The sequence below is a fragment of the Urocitellus parryii genome, chromosome 7, assembly GCF_045843805.1.
Source record: "Urocitellus parryii isolate mUroPar1 chromosome 7, mUroPar1.hap1, whole genome shotgun sequence".
NCBI lineage: Eukaryota > Metazoa > Chordata > Mammalia > Rodentia > Sciuridae > Urocitellus > Urocitellus parryii.
Genome location: NC_135537.1, coordinates 160,822,602 through 160,846,347, shown reverse-complemented (window position 1 = coordinate 160,846,347; position 23,746 = coordinate 160,822,602). Strand labels below are relative to the sequence as shown.

Here is a 23,746-nt window from a genome sequence, read left to right as displayed (position 1 = left end):
TGCAAATAAGTCCAACAAATTGTGAGCTGAGACTGGGGAAGACACCATGGTGCCTGAGAGGAGCATGAGAGGCTCTTGAGATGCAGAGCTTTTTTAAGGTTGAGCACATGAGGGAAAACTGTGAGGGACAGGAAGGACAAATCCCTGAAATGCCCCAAAATTCTCTATACTTTTTTATTTATAGTATATGCAAGGATTCTGATGTACCACCAGTGACCAACACAAGTTTCAGGCCTGCGTCAAAAACAACTGTCTCAATATAAATATGGATCCAAACAGCTATATTTACAAGTCAGCTCATGGATACTCTGGGTACCCAAAACACCACCTGACCACAAAGAAAGAGGTATCACTGGGAGGACAGCAGAGAGTCTAAAGCACATGGATCACACAAATTCTAAGCATTCCAATGAAAACTTCCTAAGAGACTACAATACAAACCTGACCAAAAGAGAAAACTGTCATCACCATGCTGCCTCACAGGAAGTGACTTTCAGACAAATGTCACTATCAGGCAAAGAAATCACAGGATCTCTGGATGGTAAGTGTAATTATGAATAAAACTTAGGAAAATTTGTCTAATTGTCCTAGATTATTTCTTACTTCTATCAAAAGAGTTTTACTGTCTCTGTTCTCAGAAGCCTCGTCAGAAATTTTGTTCTTCCTATTTAGGAGACAAGATGCTGAGGAGACTTTAAAATGGAACTTCAGGGCTGGGGATAAAGCTCAGTGGTAAAGTGCTTGCCTAGCATGTACAAGGCCCTGGGTTTAATTTCCAGTACTGCAATAAATACATAAATGGAAGGAAGAATCTTCTCCCTCTCCTACCACCTGTCCAACATTTTTTCTAAAGACTAAAACCTATATCAACATTCAATGAGTTCATAATATTTCTGCCCCCTATTCCTAGTTCCATTCTTATAAATCCTTCTTCTGAAAATGTCAGGTAACAAAGGTAGAAAAAGGCAAAGGGGGAAACATCAGCATCTCTTACCTCTGTAGTGCTCCATTCTAGTGTGGTGGGTGATACCCTGTGATCGGAAACTGAGGCTCAGAATATAACGAGGATCGGAACTGTCCCGTACCAGGAAAGAACCATCTGGCTTCCCTTTTAGCTTCATCTCTGCATCTTCCCAATTCATTGGTCCCCAATACCAACCACACTATCAAAGGTAAGAAATAGACAAGTGGTTAAAAGAACTAAGAAACATCAATGTTTTCAGCACAATCCATCTTAGCAAAGGAGAACCCACCCACCCCCCCCCGCCCAATCTCCAAAACATTTGAGTAAGCAAGAGCCACTGCAAGTGTCAGCAACAATCATCAAGCTCATTATACCTTTAGGCTTTCAAAGCAATGGAAAATTAATTCTACAATTCCTTTACCAAGGCCCTTCCAAAGAAAAGAAAACAGAAAAGATTTAAGTTGTACATTTCTCTACAACCTTCCTTCATCATGTTCACATTTTCCCCCTCAAATTCAATTTTATTAAATCTCTTGTAGAATTAACAAAAATAACACAGTATTTTTCACTGTAAATATGAAGGCAAGGAAACTACTCTTCCTCTAAAAACAAGGAGGATCTTGGCACAGAACATGGACATGAAAGAAGAAGTGGGCTGCCATTTCTCAGGCACCACCTACCTTCTCCAGCTCTCGAAGGCTGGCTGCAAAGCTGCTAGAGTCAGGCCGGTAGAGGGGACATTGGAGGTGCTGCGGGGGCTGGCTGTGTAGGGATTCAGCTGCTCGGATGGGGGCAATCCGGGGAAACGCATCTGCACAGCAAGAAAGTGGGGGTCACTTGTTTACCATTATTGCTCCCACCCACAGATACCTTCCCCCCAAAAAGAGATGCTAACTGAAGAGGGGCAAGGCATTAGAAGCTAAGCTGGAAAGGTGGAAGCCAAAGCAGTGGGAAAGAGCTGGATGGGCTGGAACAAAAAGCTGTGTGGGCTTGTGTAAGCTGTGAAGGATGGGTGGGGGCATTTAACCCCTGGGAAGGGGTAAGGGAGCTGCCCACTAACCTGACTAAGGTGACTACTTCAGGGGCTTCACCAGCCTAGAGCGATTCCAACTTCTCCCACCTCGAAGTGAAGTGTCGGTAAAGCAGCCTTGGAAATAGTGACTTGCTTACTTGCCCGGGAAGAATAACGATTTTGCCAGGCAAGTAGAAAACAATGCTGATTTCATTCATTTTATTCCTTGGGTACTGGAGGCTGGCAAAGCAGGTATGGGCCACTAAATGCTTGGTACTTATTTACAAGGCAAGCTTTGCGCAGTGGCAGTATCGTAGCCAATGAGGTTTATCCGAGGCGCGATTATTGCTAATTGAAAACTTATTTACAAGGCTGCAGTAAATACTAAAAGTTTAGAAAAACCACATAATTTTGAAAACCAGCAACATACTAAACCTCCTCACTATTCTGAAATTAATACAATGTCTTATGTGATATCTACCTAAGGATCACAAAACAGTCTTATAATAGCAAAGATAAAAAATACAATAGTCTTTTATTCCTAAAAAAACTCAAGATTCACCTCCACAGAGTAACGAGTTAGAAAAAACAATTCTCGGCCTCATTTCTAAGGAGTTCTAGTCCAGCCAAAGGGGAAAAGATTTAAGCTTTCTCATATTTATTTCCACAAATAGATTTCTCCCATCCTTCAACTTTTATGAGTCTTGTCTCTAAGCTAAGCTAACCTGGGGCATGGGGTGGAGGAGGCGGAGGTAGGGGGAAAGACTGCAGGGAAGACCCCATCGGAGCCACAAGGACGGATGTAGGCAGCGTCCCACTGATATCATCTAGAAGAGAGAACAAAAGCAAAGACGTTCAGAAAAATGAGCACAGAATGAGTGAGGTGAAGGCAGAAGAGAGGGAGAAGGATTATCAGGCTGCCCTCTGGGGCAAGCTGGCCTGACCTTCACCCCATCTTTTTGCACAGAGGATGACAATCATCTTAATCTGGTTTGCTCTGCTTAGAAAGCAGGAGAGTAAGGATATTCCTAAAGCATCTCAATAGCAGTAGATTCAGGGCAAGATAAATGAAAAGCTAATTAACAAATGGGCAGTAAATATTGCAGCATGCAGGTAAGAGACCTGTTTAAATGCCTAGGGAGATGACAGCAGTGCTGAGAAAAGGACAGGAAATAATTGAGTCATCATTAGAAACTCAAAAGTTTATCTGGCTCCTGACAAAGAACAAGGCCCTAAATCTCACCCTCCCACTACAGAAAGATAGCAGATAGGAGAGGAAACTATACCTAAGAGGCTGAGGCTTCTTCTTGGAGGAGGAGGGGGAGTTGGAGGGTGTGGAGAAGTCAGGCCCCGCTGAGAAATGTCCACGTCCACAAGCGACACTGTTTCACCTGAAGGATTCATGGAGCAAGCGTGTTACAGAAGCACCTTGCCCAAAGCTGAGGCCAGCAGCAGAGGAAAGTAAAAGGGCAAGCAAGGTTGACTAGAGGTTCATGGCTCTTAAAAAATTGAAAACCTGGGGGGCTGGGGAATGTGGCTCAAGTGGTAGTGCGCTCGCCTGGAATGCGCGGGGCGCTGGGTTCGATCCTCAGCACCACATACAAATAAAATAAAGATATTGTGTCCACCGAAAACTAAAAAATAAATATTAAAAAATTCTCTCTCTCTCTCTCCTTTAAAAAAAAAAAATTAAAAACCTAATGCTGTTCAGGGGCTAGAATCACCCCTGAACATTAGTAAATTTAACTGCAGGGAAGCTGCATACAGATGAAGTTCCCAACATTCACCTAGATGGCTTTCCACAACTAGATTTCCCAGAGTATTCACCTAAAACAGAGTCTACCTTCTATCAATTCATTCCTAATAGTTGAGGTTACAAAGTTTGAAAGTGGATTTATAACACTAAAACTACTCCCTCAGTTACTAAGTCAGAGATAAGCTTAGAGGGTATAGGAATTTGGTAGGGGTGGCTCATGGTTTTCCTTATTTGCCAGCATGTCACGCAGGTTTGTTCTTTGCTATATACTCTACTCCTTGCCACCCAACTCTACCTAACCACTCTCCACTAAGTCACCAGAAAATGAAGGGTATTTTCTAAGGCAGATTAATGGCCAGGGATAGGTTCTGAAGTCTACTCTACAGATCAGAACTCAAAATGTCCCTAAATTTAACCCTTGAGCTGTTACTTCCAACACATTCTTCTCATTCAGGGCTGAATTAGCCCCTTGGTTAGTATTTAAATGACTCAGGTTGAGAAAAGTGAGGTGGCCAATATCTTTAAAAGGCCTGGAGGTGGGCTGGGATTGTGGGCTCAGTGGCAGAGTGCTTGCCTAGCATGCATGAGGCATTGGTTTTAATCCTCAGCACCACAAGAAAATAAATAAAATAAATATTGTGTCCAACTACAACCAAAAAAAAAAATTAATTAAAAAAAAAAAAAGCCAGGAGGCAGGTTTTCAGAATCTAAACACACATACACACAAAAAGTTCTCTTCTTTTAGAGGGGGAGGGGGTACTGGAGATTGAACATAGGGGCAATTAAGCACTGAACCACATCCTTAGACCTTTTTTATACTTTATTAAAGTCAGTCTCACTGAGTTGCTTGAAGCCTTGCTAAATTGCTGAGGCTGTCTTTAAACTCCCAATCCTCTTGCCTCAGCCTCCCGAGCTGCTGGGATTACAGGCATAACAAAGTTCTTAAACACTAAGATAAGCGGAGGGGGGCTGGGGTTGTAGCTCAGTGGTAGAACACTTGCACTCGCCTAGCATGTATGAGGCAATGGGTTTGATCCTCAGCATCACATAAAAATAAATAAATAAAGGTATTGTGTCCATCTACAAATAAAAATATTTTAAAAATAAACAGAGGGCTGGAGGTATAGTTTAGTGCACTTGTCTAGCATGCCCATGGCCCTGGGTTCCATGCCCAGTACTAAAGGGGGGGAAAAATAAGAAAAGTTCCAGGAAGCTGATCTGGCCTCATGACACAGCTTGATAACTGACAGCCTCATTGCCCTGAGCAGTGCAACAGGCCCAAAGAAGTCTCTTTCCTGGCAGGACAAAGAGGTGTAGGTTATAAATGTAGTTCTTAAATAAAAGATATAATTCAACAGAACTAAGGCTGTCTGAACCTAAAATTACAAATGTGTGCATTTCTTATTTTAAGAATAAAATAACTATTAGCTAAAAAGACACATTGCTAACAATATGAACCTAAAATTACAAATGTGTGCATTTCTTATTTTAAGAATAAAATAACTATTAGCTAAAAAGACACACTGCTAACAATATACAAACTTTTCCTTTCTTTCTTTCTTTTTTTCAGACAGAATCTTGCTATGTTATCTAGGCTGGGCCTCTTGAGCAGCTGGGATTACAAGTGTGTGCCACTGCACCTGGCTTCAGGATACAATTGTTTAATTCTGGGCTTGGAATAAGAACAGAGACCTCCTTCTCCACTATAGTAGATATCTACACAGATACCAACTCACTTGTTCTGACAGCTCATCACAGTCTACCCAATTGGGGGTCCTATTGGTCTGCTTACCATGTTCCCAGAAATATCCATTCCCAAATCGTAATTCTTCCAAACACCCTTTAAAAAAAAAAAAAAAAGTGTGTGTGTGTGTGTGTGTGTGTATTTAGTTGTAGATGGACAAAACACCCTTATTTTACTTATTTATCTGCTTATGTGGTGCTGAATATTGAACCCAGTGCCTCACACATGCTAGGCAAACGCTCTATCACTGAGCCACAACCCTAGTCCCCAAACAACTTTTTTTTTCGTTGTAGATGGACACAATACCTTTTATTTTTATGTAGTGCTGAGGCTTGAACCCAGTGCCTCACATGTACTAGGCGAGTGTTCTACCACTGAGCCACAAACCCAGCCCTCCCCAAACACCTTTTTAAGGGACATAATATCCAAAATAATTTTTTTAAAGAGAGAGAGAGAGAGAGAGAGAGAGAGAGAGAGAGAGAATTTTAATATTTATTGTTTAGTTTTCGGCGGACACAACATCTTTGTTTGTATGTGGTGCTGAGGATCGAACCCGGGCCGTATGCATGCCAGGCGAGCGCGCTACCGCTTGAGCCACATCCCTAGCCCAATCCAAAATAATTTGAAGTTGGGATTTTTTTACAACCAGTGATTGTAATTGAGAAGCTTTTTAAAAAGAAGAATATTCAGTTTCTGAGAGTTGAGGTGTGGTAAAGACCTTTGCTATAATAGTTTATTCAATCAGGAGCTTAACATCCAACTAACAGAACAGAAGGTTTCCCTATCTGAAAAAAAATTCCCATAAAATAAGGCAGCAGTTACCCATTACCCACAGGACATTCAACAGCCTTCCTACTCTAGCAACTGTGTTCCCTGCTGCAAGAGGAGAGACTTAAATTAGACACCATGAAGAACTCTAACAGCTGCAAAAATTGCTCACCCCTAAAATGGGTAAGACAAGAGCTCATGTAATCCCCTTTGCCCAAAGTCTTTAAAAATAGATCAGATACTATGGATCATTTTTATTAGGTAATCTATGAACTCTCTTGGAAGCAGGGATGGGAATTATATAACTTGAGAGTCTTTTATGCATTGTGAGCTTATAAATTTAAATTTACACTTTAAACATTTAATTTATTTGTGATGACCCTGAACTAAGCACTGCATAACTGCTAAGGCCACTCAATTACCAAAAAGCAGCCTTTACCTCCAAGTTTAAAGCATCCAAAGTCAAGAATATATTCCACACCATTAAAAATAGCCTTACTCCAAATCCAGTGGGTATGGAATGGAGGAAATTACTGCAGACATGCCTGAAGCCCCCCTGTGATGGATCTGCAAATATATTTCCTAACAGGCCTCAGAATATTCTTGCTTTCAGATGTTAGAAGAAAAAGATATCGCCCTTACCTGTGAACAGGGGACTGAAGGAGACCGGAGAAAAGGCACTTTGAGTTCTTGTCAACCTGGGTTTCCTAAGGGGCAAGAAAGCACACAGAGAATAAAGGGGAGAAAAGAACATGCATGCATTTAAATCACTACCAAACTCAATTTCAGATGCAGTGAAAAACAAAGCAAACCTAGTCATTGTCAGCAACACTTTTGTAATAAAGCCTTAAATTTAAAGGAGGAGAGTGAAATAATTAAGGCAATTCCTTAAATAGATTTGGCTACCAAATTCAGCAGCCTACAAAGCAATGAGAAATCCCTTTGGATCACTCCATACCCAGCACATGCAAAGAGTAAAGCACCTTGAGTGGTAATTAGCAAGTCCATTTCAAGAGGAAGGAAGTCAGAAGCAGAGTTGATTTTCATTTGGGAGCCAAGAAAAAGGCTCTAGACCTGAGTAGGTGCCAGCTTACAGCAACAGCTTTCCCTCTGGGCCTGCATCTAGGAGTAGAAGGTCCCAAAGGGAGCCAGGGAACATATTCTGACCTGAAAGAACACTACAGAAGCACTCCAATCTTCAAACATAGAGACCTCTGAATTCTACACAGTTGCCCTGAGGTTCAAAAGATCGCCACTTCAGGGTAGGTTCCCTGCCTGGTACCCAAGGACAGCCCCTTCTCTCTGAGCTGCTCTTCCTAACTTTTCTTTGATGCTGTTCCAGGGACCACCTAAAAACTCAGATCACACCTTTTTTTTTTTTTTCTTTTGGCAGTACAGAGGATTGAATCCAGAGTCTCATATATGCTAGGCAAATACTCTACCACAAGCTGCATCCACTTTTTGTATCTTATTTTTGAGAGAGGGTCTTGCTAAGTTGCCCTGGCTGGTTTTGAATTTTTTATCCTCCTGCCTCAGCCTCTGCAATCACTGAATTACAAACATGCACCATCACTCCAAGTTCTAAATCTCCTTTTGTTTACACACCAAAGGTGACTTTAGTTTCTAGTAATTTTAACTGGCTTTTCAGCAAGAAATGAAAGAAATTCAAAGACTCTAACATAAGCTTTCTGGTTAGAAATGTACTATATTGTTTACACACCAAAGGTGACTTTAGTTTCTAGTAATTTTAACTGGCTTTTCAGCAAGAAATGAAAGAAATTCAAAGACTCTAACATAAGCTTTCTGGTTAGAAATGTACTATATTAAAAAAACTCAACTCAGGATAATTGAATTAACTACAAGAAAAGATCTTGTTGAGGTGATGAACATAGGCTCCATGCTGGCCAAGACACAAGTTTGTCAAAATTAATAGAAATGGACAACTAAAAAAGATGAATTTTGGGGCTGGGGATGTGGCTCAAGCAGTAGCGCGCTTGCCTGGCATGCGTGCGACCCGGGTTCGATCCTCAGCACCACATACCAACAAAGATGTTGTGTCCGCTGAGAACTAAAAAAAAAAAAAAAAAGATGAATTTTTCTGGGTATGGTAGTGCATACCTGTAATCCCAGCGGCCTGGAGGATTGCAAAATCAAGGCTAGCCTCAGCAACTTCATGAGGCCCTAAGCAACTTAGTGAGACCCTAACTCAAAATAAAAAAAATAAAAAAGGGCTGGGGATGTAGTTCAATGGTTGAGCATCCCTAGGTTCAACAATCTCCATACTGGGGGGGAAAAAAACAACACATCACAATTATACCTCAATAAACTAGACTTGAAAAAAATCCCAACCCAAGACTAACTGAATGACTCCATGTGTTATAGCTATAATTATGGCATTATAGGGACTGACTCCAGGCCTGATTGCTGGCTCACCTTCCAAAAATATTCTAACCCAAAGGATAAATAGGACTTAATTCTTTTTAACAATCAACTGCATTAATAGAGGGAGGCAAAAGCAAAGAAAATCCAAAATGAAATTCTATTTTAAAATTACCTGACTTCAGAGATGTTTATGCAATTATGATTTAAGATGGATATCTAAACTTCTCAGGATTCAGACAAAATTCCAAAATCATTCCATGAAGATTTTACTCAGAAAGAGCGGAAGCTTAGGTAGTTTCCTTCTCCTAGACGTATCATCACACTCACTCTTGCAACCTCCTCCTATTAAGACTTGAAGGGTCTAATGATACCTCAGCCACAACACACACAGGAGATAGGGCTACATAAAAACAATACACAACCACACATAGCTCCTCTATTTAAAAAAAGTTTTTCATGACTGCAGCTTAGTGCCAACAATCCAAAGGGCTCGAATGGAAAGTTAATTCCACTGGACATGAACTTCTGAAGAGATTCCTAACTGACTTTTATTTGATAACTTGTGGTTACAACATTAAACTCAGCAAGTAGAAACCCAAAGCACTGGCCTTTCAAAAGGTTCACACCTCAGCCATTTGGCTGTTTGCCTCTTTTCAAAGGAAGCTGCATTACTCTGCCATCTGCCCATGCTGGGGACGAGTCTCTTCAGTGCCAAGCACTGAAGATCGGCAGTACCCACATGCACACATCTTGTGGAGGCCTTCTCACTTCAGCTCATCTTCTCTCCCACCCCCGACATTTTGAAGAAGAGAATCATAGTTTCTAGGATTTAGAAAAAGAAAAACATCTGAATCTAAACCCAGGCAGAGCTATTTGAGAGCACAGCACCGGGATGGTTTTTCCTGGCAAATAAGGATGACTTGAAGCTGGAACTAAGAGGTAAAAGCTCCAAGAGACTAAACAAGACTAATAATGAATATGTGTGCTTCTTTTATTCTTTGGGAGATGCTTAACTAAAAATCCAAAGAGGTTTCTATCTCAGGGATCCTGAGAGTATTCTAATGGCAGTCATTCATGGAAAGACTAATCTAGATGACTATTTGAAAAAAAAAAAAAAAGAGCAAGGGAATGATTAACATAAAATTGAGAATGGTAGTTATCTGGGAGAGGAGCAAAATGTAAACACCAAACAACACTCAGGTTTTCAAAGGTACTGATAACATTCTATACATTTGGGAAGCTTCTCAAGTACATATATTTTCTATATCCCCTTTTGTATATAGAAAACATATGGAATGATAAAAGCTCATTCTAAGTGGACATCCTGTTTTTTTCCCAGAGCAACATGAGTCATGTGGCTCCAGATAAACATTTTTAACTAATTCTCTATATCATATCCCTGTGTTATTTATTACTCCCCAGATCACCTTGACAAGCATTAGGGTACAAAGTTAATCCACTGTAATTTGCCAGTGGGCCATTTGCATCCAAGTAGCAGAAACATTTGAGAGGTGGCCTGGGCTTAGGGCAGAATTTGGTGGGTTACTCCTCTATAGGACAGGGGCAGACAGCATAAGGCAAAGGTCTTCTTTGAGGCTAGCAGTCTTTTTGTGTGAGCTGCCAATGCTGTAGGTGGCAAAAGAGACAATGCCTCTGTTCATTTCCACTCTGCAAATTACTATTTGTACTGCAACAGATTTATGAGATAAAAGGAGTTATAAGCACTAAACTGTACAGGATGACAACACACAGATATAACCATTGGCCAATTTTCAAATTCCTTAAAACCTAAAATTAAAACAATGAAATAATAAGCCCTCTCTCTCCTGTCCATAAATCCCTCCACTGATGCCCTAAGACTTACAAATATCCTTTTTAAAAGTAACTTCCAAAGTAGGATACCCAAATACCAAGCTTTGCAGTCCCAATGTACCTCTGCCCCTGCTAAAGCACACAGTGCCAAGTCAGGCAGCCTGTGCCATTTCCAACACATCATAAGCCAGTGTCTGTTCATGTGCTACAGGCACAAAACCATGTGTTCATTTTTAGTTCCAATACACAGACATCTGTGCAGCAAGGTCAGATCCAAAACTACATCATAAACCAACTAAAGAACCTACGGATGGAACTTCCAGGAAAAAGCCAAGAGGCATAGTCCAACACCTAAAATCTTAAGAATGATGTTGGCCAGGAGAATGGTAAGTAAAAGGCACAAGACTCAAACACACAGAGATTTCTAAAGCTAAGGGGTTCATTCTAAGAGAGTTGCCAACCACAACCACTTTGTGGAAAAATAGTTAAAAAGATCAACAGACCCAAAACCCAAACATAAAGTCAGAACTTCCTCACCACACCATAAAATCATTCAACTTTCATATTATGACTCAAAAAAGCATCCTTAGGCCTGAAGACCCAAGGAAACTAAAAAAGTTTTCTCCTGACAGGTCTGTCCATGACAGAAGGGCCTCAAACAAAGGCCAAGGCAACTTGCCTCTCTGTTTAGAATTGTATCTTTTCCACCAACAAATAGACAGGAAGCAACCATAAAACTGTTCTCCATTTCTCCACTTCACAACTATGAAGACTACCCGTAATAGCCTCAACTGTTATTTTGGTAAAGACAAATCTTGAAAAGTAAAACAAGGTACCCATTCCAACCAAGTATGTATTATGTGATGATTAAAAAAGGGCAGATCAAATACTATTTTTCACCAAATCCAAAGGAAGACAATCAGCTCAACATATGTGAACAGGACAAGGGAACTCCACTGGTTTTCCTGAAATAGGAAAGTTCTATATTATGAGGCCCATAGGCATCAAGCCCAGCTCTCTGAATTCCAACATATGCATGGTATATACAGCCTAGGCCAGTTCCCAAGAACAGAAACCTGATTAGTTGGCAGAATCATTTCTTACTTCACTTAAAAAGGGTTCTCACTGAAAGCATAGTGGTGCATGCCTACACTTCTAGCTACTTGGGAGAATAAGGCAGGGTCATCATAAGGTCGAGGAAAGGCTCTGCAACTGCAACTTAGTGAGACTGTCTGAAAAAATGAAAATGGCTGGTGATGTAATTCAGTGGCAGAATGCTTCTTGGGTTCAATCCCCAGTACCCACACCAAAAAAAAAAAAAAAACAAATTCTCTAGGCTAACTCATACTACTCTTCATGCTCAGTATAATTCAGTCAGGTCCACTTAGCAAATCGAAAGCATCTGAAAGTGTTGTAGGGACAGACAAAGCAAGAAAGTCAAGTTTGGATTCATGTTAAAATATAGAAACTGCTAAGCCTTATAAAATGATGATTTAAGTATTTTCTAATAGATAGCTGTGGGAAAGGTAGATATTGAAAAGAGTGAAGAGAATTATGCCTAGAGGTTACTGTAAATGCCCCAAATTATACAGCAAAGACAGCAGAGGCCCATAATTAACTAACAATGAGGAGGAAGGCATATACCCTTTGGCAAAAGACTGAAATTTCTCACTGCTTCCATATCCTACCAATCAAAATAAGAGAACAAGCTAAAAATTCAAACTCATCCTTCCTCTCAACAGGGCGGACTTGCTTAGGAGGTGCAGATCCACAGAAATCACAAGTACCCTGGCCAGACTCACCAAGTTTCTCACAGCTGTGAGGCTGCCAACAAGACTGGCACATAGTAAGCTGTGGAAAAGCTAACAAGCAGCAGCAAATCCTATGCACAGAAAAAATTTACCATTTCAGTCTTATTATTTCTTTTCCAAAAAGCACAAAATATTCCATCTAGATTTTCTTGTCTTCATTCTATTCCTGTAAGAACCAGAACAATATAGCTATAGCTCTCTCATTTTATAGCTGAAAAAAAAAAAAAAAGACAAATTCAACCTCTATCTCACAGATGATGTTGGGGGGTCAAAAGGAAATATAGACTTTTGCATTTTCTATACAACATGCTGTCTACAAACAACAGTCAACCAAACATTTAGACACAAATACCTAGCTCTTCTCCAATTCATCAGAAAAAACCCTTGGACCAAAAAATGTAATTCTCCAGTGCCCTGAACTAAGCTTCTTTGCAGATGTACAGCCCAATTTGCTTTGCAGCAGAAATCTGTATTGTGCTTAGTGTGAGGGTTGGTGACAGAGCAGCCAATGACCATTAAATTCTGCTTCCAAAGGCAAAAAACCGTATAATGTTATACGCCTTTTCCTCTTCCTAATCTATTAGACATAACAGCTAATTTCACGCCACCTCATATTTGGTGTTTCTGAAATCTTAGACCAAGTCCTGGTCAATATGGAACAAAGGCAAGACAAGCTACAAGAAAATTAGCAATCTATTCTATGTCCTTACATAGAGCTTCAATCCCACCCTCTACCCTGATCTGATGAAAATTTCATCTCTATTGGTAACTGGAGCATCAAATGCATAAGTGGCCACAAAAAAAAAAAAAAAAAAAAAAAGCTGTTTCATCAGTCACACACTTTTCAAGACCTAAACTCCCAGCAAATGTATTCATCAGGAAGCAAATGTAGAAATTTGGGCCTATCTGAAATGGTAAGACACTGGTTTCTTTAGGGAGCTTGGGTTTGGCCTGATCCCCAAGATAATAAACCCACAGCAGAGCTGTTCAGAAAGGGCAACAAAGCCATATCCAGCCCACATTTTCCTCCTGGAGTATCCTAGTTTCCTTGAGAAGTCAACGGATGAATGGTTCTCAGTCCAGGATCAACTGGGAGCTTTATAAAAATTCAAATTCTTGCTGAGTACGGTGCACACACTTGTGATAATGCTACCCGGGAGGCTGAAGCAAGAGGACTGCAATTTCAAGGCCACCTTTGGCAACTTAGTGAGAACCTGTCGCAAAAAAAGAGATAAGGGGCTGGGGTTGTGGCTCAGCCGTAGAGTGCTTGACTAGCATGTATAAGGCCCTGGGTTCGATCCTCAGCACCATATTAAAATAAAGGTATTGTGTCCAATTACAAATAAAAAAATAAAATATTTTTTAAAAAAGGATAGGGAAGTGGTTCAGTGGTAGAGTGCCTCTGGGTTCAATTCCTAATACTGCAAAAACACAAAAACAAAAATTCAAAATTCTGTGGGTTCCAGATACACAGATCTTTTCAGAGAGCCCACCAGTGATTCTGGCACACAGCAAGATTGTCAACTTATACAGGCTACCGACCTTTTTACCTTCTTTTTTTGGGGGGAGCAGAGATTGAACACAGTGAACCTCTACCACTGAGCTACCCTTCCAACCCTTTTTATTTTTTATTTTGAGGTAGGGTCTTACTAAGTTGCTGAGGCTGGCCTTGAACTTATGATCCTCATGCCCCAGTCTCCCAGGTAGCTGGAATTACAGGCACATGCACCCATGCCTGGCTAATCTGCCCAGTGTGTCTCAAGAATCCACAATAGCAGTTATCACAAGGGAAATCTTATTTCATTGACACAAAAGTTGACAGCTTTCTAAACTGATAATAAAGATGTAATGCTAGATGTCAAAGATCAGTCCACCTTTTAGAGATGCAGAAAAAAGCTCAATGCCTAATTTTGGAATTTTCATTAATTGGCCTAGAACTCATACACCAATGTCTATACCTCACATTCATAACTCTCACATGGGCTTGAGAGACAGAGCAAAGCTATTTTCTGTTTTCACAGACAGTAGTCAGTACAGAGGATTTAGATAGCAAGAACAACCAGAAAAACATTACAACTGAATTCAGGTGCCCAACAGATTACTGGCCTATAATACACAAGTTCCTTAGGTCATTTGTATGTTTGAGGGTGAAGGGGAGTGGGATGCAGGTAAACAGAACAACAAGGTGGTCAAGACAATAAGCAAGGTAACGGGGTCACACTTTTTGCTCCAAAGACCAAACATTTCCATCAACTTTTTTGACCCAAAGGCCCAAACATTTCTAGCAATCTCCCTGCAGAGCTAAGGTGGAAAGACACTTTGGAACATCTAAAAAATAGCGGAGCCAGGGTGGGGGTGGGCAGCGGGTTTCAAATCATCTCCAGAGATGCTAACCAAATGATAAGTGTCATCCATCCAGTGTAAACTCAAGAATGAATGAGTGAAAGCTGTTTCCAGCTGTTACCACAATTAGCTCTGATCTCATGTAAGATGCCACAACCTTTAGCCACAAGATTCTGCCTCCTCATGAAGACCATATCTTAAGAATTGCCAAGATCCTGTTAACAGTATTTAAAAAGGGGGGGGGGGGGCGAAACAAGAAAAGGAAGTTTGTCGCCAGCCCCCGAACTGGGCTCACCTCCCCGGGTCCAGCTCCCGGCCCGCAGAGCCTCCCATGTCCGTCAGACTCGCAGCTGAAGCAGCCAGCTCTCCAGAAGGCCTCTTGCCGGTTCCATCCCCACTGCTGGAGCCACCGTTGCAGCTCTTCGTGCGAAAGAGGCGACTGAGGCGGATTTTGAAGGAGCCCTTACGAGAAGGAGCCGCGAGCGGCCGGAGGGGCCCAGGAGGTGGCAGCGGCGGGGGAGGTTGTTGCTGCTGCTGCTCCCCTCGACTCAGGCGCACTGGAGGGACCAAGTCCTGCAGCGGGAAGGGCACTGGGGGTAATTCGGGGCCTGAGGGCTGCAGCAGAAGCCGGCCGCCCCCTCCTCCTCCACGGCCCGGGCTGCTGAGCTCCTCTTCCGAGCAGCTGTTAGTCTCCAGGCTCTCGGCCTCCGATTCCAAGCCCTCCAGGACCAACAGTGCGTCGCTCGTCTCTGTGGGGTCCTCCCCGGCCTGCGAGGTGGCAGCAGGTGCCTGGGGCTGCGGAGGGGGCAGCTGAGGCGGACATGGGCATGGGCAGCAGCCCCCTCCTACTGTCTTGACCCCCGGCCCCGCCGGCTGCCCCAGCCCCAGAGCCGCCAACTGAGCCTCTAGTCCAGCCACCGGGCCCCAGGTCCGCTCAAGCGCCAAGCCTGGTGGCAGGGCCTTGGGGTCCAGGGCACAGCGGTGCCGGGGACACAGCAGTTCCGAGGGTCCTGGCTCCGAAGCCGCCTCCGCGTCCTCCTCCTCAGGCGGCCGACCCACGTTGCGGAACACCATCAGCTGAGGCGGTCGGGAGCCCCGCGGGCCCGGCCGCGCGAGGAAGGGTGGCGGCGGGGGACCATGGCCGGGGGGTGGCGGCGGTGGGCCTGGCTCGGGGGCCGCCTCTCCATAGCCGAGAAGGCGGCTCAGGACACGGTACGAAGCGGCCGCCGCCGCCGCCTCGCCATCCCGGAGCTCGGCTCCCTGCATCGAGGAGAGGGAGGAGAGGGAGGGGAGGGCGGGCGGCTGGGAGCCGGGCTGGGGTGGGGACTAGGTCGGGCCCCACCGGAGCCCCGCCCGCCGCGGCCCCCGAAGCGACAGCACTAACGGCCACCGCGGCCTCTGCCTCATAGAGGGGGGCGGGGGGCGCGCGGAGCCCAGCGCGAGCCCAGGCCGCGCGCCACCGCCGCCGAGGACCGCCCCCAGATGCGTCACTTCCGGAAGGCTGGACCACTCCCCTTTCCCGAGGGCGTGCTCGGGCCGGCCTCCGCAGCGCTTGACGTTGCGCGCGCCCTGAGTTGCTATTGGCGGTGAGCTGGTTTTCTACCGGCGTTTGTCTCTTGCACCTAAGACTCCTGCTTTTCACTTCCTGGGCACCCAGACCTTGGCCATCCCTTTCAGTACAGTGGGTCCTGGTTCTGGTACTGGGAGAGAGTTGCTGGCTTTGAGAGTATAATTCTTGTTCCGTTTAAGTCCTTGAAATATGTGATCTTGGCCAAGTCATTTCGTTCATCTGTATCCCCTGGTGACATCCACTGAATTATGGAGTGACTACATGAATAATGTGTTCTAGATCCAGTAGTGGGCTAATGAGTGTTTAACAACTGGCTGTCCAGGGGAAGAAAGGGAATTGTGTGCTATATATAAGCACACATTTATCAAAATTTGCTGATATAAAGAATGTATAGCACACAATTTACAAATAATAGAAATATACAATAGCAAACTCCATATAATTGATTTTCACAGAATTCTTTCACTTATTTTTGCTAAATTCTTTATGTATTGTGTGTGTTTGTGTATGCGCACACACATGCCACTGGAGACAGAACTCTGGGCCTTGCTAGGCATGAGCTCAACCACTGGGCTACATCCCCAAGCACTTGCCACACTTACTTTGGTAGCCAAATGTTACAAGGAGTATAACTGCAACAAGAATCTTGATTGCCATTGCCTTCTGTTAATACAAGAAGGAAGTGAAAAAGCAGAAAAGTTTGAATTGTCAATGATGGGAGTAACTTCTTTGCTGAATCAGAAAACAGTTTCAAATAATGGAAGAGTTATTTATTTTTGTGCTGTTCATCATGTTTTTTTTTTGTTGTTGTTGTTATTGTTTTTTGTTTGTTTGTTTGTTTGGTGCCGGGGATTGAACTCAGGGGTACCCCAGCACTGAGCCACATCCCCAGCCCTATTTTTTGTATTTTTTGGTTTATTTTTAATTTAAAGCAGGGACTCACTGAGTTGCTTAGTGCCTCATTAATTGCTGAAGCTAGCTTTGAACTCTAGATCTTTCTGCCTCAGCCTCCTGAGCCACTGTGATTACAGGTGTGTGCCATCTTCCCAGGCTTGTGCTATTCATAATATTACAGACATAAACATAAAGTTTAAATCTGAATTATTAACATGTTCTCCATCACTTAAAAAAAGGGTTTTTTTAGTTGTAGTTGGACACAATACCTTTATTTTATGTATTTATTTTTTATGTGGTGCTGAGGACAGAACCCAGTGCCTGGCATGCTAGGCAAGAGCTCTACCACTGAGCCCCACCCCAGCCCCATCACTTTCTTAAGTCCAGATAAATAAACAAAACAGTAATAAAGCACTTGCCCCATGGTTGGCTTCAGTCTATCAACCTGACCTTACTAGACACAGAGGAAGACAGGATCTATAACATATCTTATTTATGTGGTAGTTTAATCATACAGATACAAGGAATATAATACCAAAAGTGTAGGTAAAATTATTAGGAAGTGATGAGATTGGAGAATTTATCACCTTTATTTTTAATATAATTCAATCATGTATGTCTGTGTGTATTTATGTTTTGCTGTGCTGGGGATCAAATACAGGGCCTTGCACATTGTAGGCAAATGTTCTACTACTGAGCTATATCCCTAACTCTCCAAATTTCTATAATTTAATTTCTTTTCTTTCTTTTTTTTTTTTTTTTAGCACTGAATCAAACCTAGTCAAGCATTGTACCACTAAGCTATATCCCCAACCATTTGGATGGAGGGGATTGAACCTAGTGATACTCTATCACTGAGCTATTCCCCCCTTTTATTTTTTATTTTGAAACAGGGTTTTGCTAAGTTACCCAGGCTGGCCTCAGACTCGAAGCCTCCTGACCCATCCTCCCAAATCACTGGGATTACAGGTATGTATCACCATGCCTAATTTATAATTTAATTTTTACCAGTGGCTATGTTTAACATAGCTATGTTTACAAAATTCTGAACATTTTTTTAAAAATATTTTTTTTAGTTGTAATTGGACACAGTGTCTTTATTTTATTTATTTTTATGTGGTGTGAGGATCAAACCCAGTGCCTCTCATGTGCTAGATGAGTGCTCTACCACTGAGCCACCACCCCAGCCCAAAATTCTGACATTTTAACAATTGACTTTCAAGAGCTGATAGGGGCCTGTTTACAACCACTATACCTTAGTTTTCTCATCCTTGGCAAGGATGTTATGAGGACAAGACAAGATCAAGCTTATTGTGTAAGGTGAGACTTGAACTCATTGCAATTGTCCCTGAGGGAGACATTGAAATTTATAAGGGACAAAGAGGAAGGATCAGCCAGCAGAATTTAGCCGACTTTATTACCTGAAGGGGCATTAAGGGGAAGAGGATGGAGGATTGGTGATAAGTCCTGCAGCTAGAGAGACCTTTTCAAAATGGAAATGTATTCTTAATCTGTTATAATTGTTTTCCTGTTGTTCTTAGGCTAAAGACAAAACTCCTTAAGGAGGCCTGAAGGCCCTGTGTGATCCCACACCTGCCTCTCTCTGGCCATATCTCCACCAAGCTGCACCTCTTGTCTGTCCCCTGCAGTCCCACTTGCACTGTGGCAATTTCCCACATGTATGGGCATTGTGTAAGCTAAGCCCCTTTCTTGGAAGAATTTTCCCTCTCTTTGTGTTTAGCAAACTTCTGTCCATCTTTGGGTTTTTTTGTTTGTTTGTTTGTTTTTTAAGAGAGAGTGTGAGGGGAGAGAGAGAGAGAGAGAGAGAATTTTTTTAATATTTATTTTTTTTAGTTTTTGGCGGACACAACATCTTTGTTTGTATGTGGTGCTGAGGATCGAACCTGGGCCGCACGCATGCCAGGCGAGCGTGCTACCGCTTGAGCCACATCTCCAGCCCTTCTGTCCATCTTTGGATTAAACACTCCTCACTGCACCAGAGAAATCCCCCTGCCTGGGCCCTTCCTCTTCTCTGAGCCTGAAGACCAGGCATTTGTTTTACTGCATTGTGCATGTGTGATTTGATCTTTTCTTCCTGCCAGGCCCAGTGGCACAGGCCTGTAATCCCAGCAACTTGGGAGGCTGAAGCAGGAAGACTGCAATTTCAAAGCCAGCCTGGGCAACTCAGTGAGACTCTGTCTCAAAAATCAAGAAGGCCGGGGCTGGGGATGTGGCTCAAGTGGTAGCGTGCTCGCCTGGCATGCGTGCAGCCCGGGTTCGATCCTCAGCACCACATACCAACAAAGATGTTGTATCCGCCGAGAACAAAATAAATATTAAAAAAAAAAATTCTCTCTCTCTCTCACTCTCTTTAAAAAAAAAAAAAAATCAAGAAGGCCAGAGATGTAACTCAGTGCTAGAGCACTCCTGGGTTCAATCCCCAGAACTGGGGGAGGGGGTTAATCTTTACCACCAAACTGTAAATTCTATGAGGACAGAGACACATTTGCTTTCTGCCTTGTGTGGACTCTACAGTGCTAAGGACTGTTCCCGGCAGAGTAGGCTCTTGATATACAGAAATGGTTCTGCAACATTAAGCCTTGAAAAAAGCCTCCTAATACAAATTCATTTTTAATTCAACACCACAAAATCAATACTCTTCCTTGCACATGAAGAAATAAACTGAATCTCAAGTTATTTAGCTAAGGTCACTCTGTACAAAAAGATGTAATAGAGTTCAAAATCAGCTGTCTGACCCCAAAAAGTTTATTCTTTACCCTCTCTTTCCCCAGATCCTTCTCAGATGCCACCCAGTTTTCTAGGGAAATTTCTAGAATTCCTGAATACCTAGAATACCCAGAATACTGAGGCCTAAGAAGATCCCTACTATTCTAGACTCTCCCACATTCTGACCCCAGGGATTAGTTAATAGAGGAAAAAAAATCTGTGGCTCTACAGCACCCTCTGCTGTCCAGTCACTTTCTTGGTCCCAGAAGAGGCTGCCTATAGTCAACCATCCCTTGTAATCCCACATGGCGTGGAGAACACAGAGGTCCAAGAGAACACACATGCTCTTTGTAAGGCAGGACAAAGGAATGCTGTCTTTCCCTACTTCCTCAATTGTCCAGGCCTATGTCATAGGTCCTGTAAAATACATTGAGATTAAGCTGTAAGCAAATGATGTGTATCTTTGTATGACTTAGATTTCTGTTTGTTGAGCTGTTTTTACTTTGACATATAACTTTTTCACTGAGGGCTATAAAAGTAGTCCCTGTACTGGTCATGGTAACTCATACCTGTAATTCCAGCAATTTGGGAGACTGAAGTAGGAGGATCACAAGTTCGAGGCTAATCTCACTAATTTAGTGAGGCCTTGAGCACCTTAGTGAGCCTCTGTCTCAAAACACAAAATTAAAAGGGCATGGGAGGCTAGGTGTGGTGGCACACACCTGTAATCCCAGCTGCTCAGAAGGCTGAGACAGGAGGATTGAGAGTTCAAAGCCAACCTCAGCAACAGCAAGGTGCTAAGCAACTCAGTGAGACCCTGTCTCTAAATAAAATATAAAAATAGGACTGGGGCTATGGCTCAGTGGTTGAGTGCCCTTGAGTTCAATCCCCAGTACCCCCCCAAAAAAATAAAATAAGAAAATAAAAGGGCATGGGGTTATAGCTCAGTAGCAAAGCACCCCTGAGTTCATTCCTCAGTACCCAAACAAACAAAAAGTGATCTCTGCAGTGGTAGAGTCTTAGTTATAAGGCTTATGAAGACAGATTTAGAGGATCTAAAAACTGTGTGTGTGTGTGTGTGTGTGTGTGTGTGTGTGTGTGTGTGTTGCTACCGGCCTCTCAAATGCTAAGCAAGCAGTTTATCACTAATCCACATCCCCAGCTCTCAGAGGGTCTAAAGAAGTTCTGAGGCTCATTTAGTCATTCCAACAATGGGCAAGGCTTTGAGCTGCAATCAATGAGACACAAACCCTGCCCTTCTGGACTTTGTGGCTGCTCTAGTTGAAGTCCTAATCACGCCACTGCTTGGATATATAACCAAGTACAAATAATTTAACATCACTGAACAGCCAGGTGTGCTCATATGCACCTGTAGTCTCAGTTACTCAGGAGACTGAGGCAGAAGAATTAGGAGTTTAAGACCACCTGGGCAACATAGCAAGAAGTTGCCTTTAAAATAATAATAATTAAACAGCTCTGAACCTGTGTTTCATTTGTAAAAGTAGGTTAGTCATAATCCACCGTTGACAGAGCTCTTGGGATTAAATAAAAATTTACACACAGAGGTGGTTGATAAATTCTAAAGCATTATAGAAATATTAACTGTTTTTATAAAAAGATTCTTAGGAAAAAAATTGTGTTAACTTACCATTAGGTGTATTTTGTTGACCCTCAATTAATGCTACTGTAAGAAAATGGGTTGCTGAGCTTGATGGTGCATGCCTGTAATCCCAGCTACTCCAGAGCCTGAGGCAGAAGGATCCCAAGTTTGAGACCAGTCTCAGCAACTTAGTGACTCTTTCTCAAAAATAAAATTTAAAAAGGTCAGGAGGGGCTGGGAATGTGATTCAGTGGTAGAGTATTTGACTGGCATGCTTGAGGCCCTGGGTTCCATCCCCAGCTTTGCAAAAATAAATGTATAAATAAGAATAATAAAAGTCTGGAGTTGTAGCTCAGAGAAGAGCACTTGATTAGTTTACACAAGGCCCTGGGCATTCCGGTACTGAAAAAAAGAAGGGAATGGGTCACTTGCCCCCCTTCTTCCCTTTCTCTGTCAGCACACAGAATTAGAAAGGCCAAGGAAAGAACTATGGATGTGCAGTTCAGCTTTCTGTTCCTAGATATGCCACTAACTGGCATGGTGTCCTTGAAAATATCACTATCCTTTTAGGGTTTTCATTCCCTTATCTGTTAAAGAGATGTCTAAATTATGGGCCAAATGGTCTCATTCTGACATGTAGTGATTCTCCTGGGGGCTTGCCCTCTAGCCCCCTTCTCTCCCATACTCCTTACATCTCCACTGATTTTCCACAGCAGACTTATTTGTAGAGCCACCCATAAAGCAAGGAAAGTTTTTAGCAACCATCAACCATCATTTCCTACATACACTCAGTGATCTTGGTCATCAAACATTGACGGTGGGGCATTGAAAAGAGAAGAAGCCAAGAGACGGTCTATACAAGTAGGGCCAGGTTGCCTGGTGAAGTGGGAAGCACATAGGCGATGCAGAGATGATGGACGAGAGAGCAGGTGGCAGGAGGCAGAAACTATGGCTTCCTCCAAGAATTCACTCCTTTCCAGATCCCAGGAGGCTGCCTCAGGTGGCCCTGACTCTGGGTTCCCAGTTATTGTGTCCAACAGGGGGAAGGATGTGAGGTATAAGAAAACTGGGAAGAACTAGAAAGACTAATCACAATTTTCATGAAGAGAGGAAGAAAGCAGGGCTTAGGACGATAAAGTAAGGGTGGAAGAAATGGAAGAAAAACTTTGTTCACTCTTTCCCCTGCTCTGCACCCCCATGCTGCTGTGCCTGTTAACTCTGTAGACAGGAGAAGGAAGACCTAGGTCAGGAAGGGAGACCTGGGTAAGGCCCCAGCTCTGTCATGAACAACAGTATGCTCCTAAGGAAGTGCCTTCAGTTTTCTGGGCCTAGAGTTACTCCTCTGTCAGAGGTGCTATTATGGTCCTTGAGGCTGAGTACTGGGGGGATTGTGGTGGTTTGGGAAGAGTTGGGGAGTCAGAGTTCTGGGTTCAAGTTTCAATTCAAAATGAGTTGTGTAATCTGGGGTGGGGCATTGTCTCTGATCCTTAGCGTCTGCACCTGTGAGATGAGGATAAGGCTATCCACCATACACGGTTATGGGGCAGAATTCATTGAGATTATGTATAGAATAAACATGTAATAAACTGCGACAGTCTATTCAAAGGCTGATCATGGTTATATTGAGCTCTTTTTTCTATCCTTTCCACTCCCAATCTCAAAATCCAGTTAAGCAGCACGGTGTCAGGGGGGTGCACACAGCCAGAGCAGACTGCCAGGAGATGCAGCCTGGCCCTTATCATGCCTGTTGCAATTGCTGCCAGGAGGCCCAGTGGAGCAGAGGGGTGGAGAGAGGGGCACGGGCTCACCCGTGGTTGCTATGGCACCCCATCCTGGATTTGCCCATCTCTCCTAATGGAGCAAAGGGCAGAGGGAGGAGAGAGAGAACTTCTGGTCCCTTCCCCTCCCCTCTCTCTCTCTCTCTCTCTCTCTCTCTCTCTGAAGCAGATGTGGGGTGGGGGTGGGGGGAGACTGGGTACTGGATCAGAGCAAGAGGAAAGAGTGATATGCCAGGATTAAAAGGGTTTGAGATAGGGGCCACACTGAGAGAGCAGGGGCAGGGCCCCCATACCTACATCCAGGAGCCAGCCAGCTGATGATGTTAGAAGGAAGAAAACAAGGGAGACAGTGCCAGAGAGAGAGGGAAACAGAGAAAGAGGGAGGGAGAGAGAGAGAGAGAGAGAGAGAGAGAGAGAGAGAGAGAGAGAGAGAGAGAGAAACAGAGAGAGAGGGAGAGAGAGGGGGAGAGAGAGAGAGAGAGAGAGGAGAGGAGACCTGGAAGCAGCCAGCCTTTGCCTGGGATCTCCTGAGCAAATAAATCCCCAGGCAGCCTGTTCCCCAGGGTCTTGAGAGCGGCCGGAAGA

General features: G+C 43.3%; 1 protein-coding gene and 1 pseudogene across 2 annotated transcripts in view; one reads left to right on the top strand and one right to left on the bottom strand.

Annotated features, from left to right (window-relative positions):
* Socs7 (suppressor of cytokine signaling 7) overlaps positions 1-16,042 on the bottom strand; it is a 43,011-nt gene extending 26,969 nt beyond the window's left edge. The window contains exons 1-6 of one of the 2 annotated variants that reach the window (XM_026386981.1): positions 14,888-16,042; positions 6,887-6,951; positions 3,263-3,367; positions 2,702-2,803; positions 1,645-1,775; positions 995-1,163 (exon numbers count right to left, since the gene is read on the bottom strand). In XM_026386981.1, the coding sequence (XP_026242766.1) occupies positions 995-1,163; positions 1,645-1,775; positions 2,702-2,803; positions 3,263-3,367; positions 6,887-6,951; positions 14,888-15,858 (1,543 nt within the window). In that variant the 5' untranslated portion in view covers positions 15,859-16,042. The remainder of the gene's footprint in view (positions 1-994; positions 1,164-1,644; positions 1,776-2,701; positions 2,804-3,262; positions 3,368-6,886; positions 6,952-14,887) is intronic. The other variant, XM_026386982.1, reaches the window with a different exon arrangement.
* LOC113181568 (U4 spliceosomal RNA) lies at positions 2,268-2,378 on the top strand (annotated as a pseudogene).
* Positions 16,043-23,746: the final 7,704 nt, after the last annotated feature.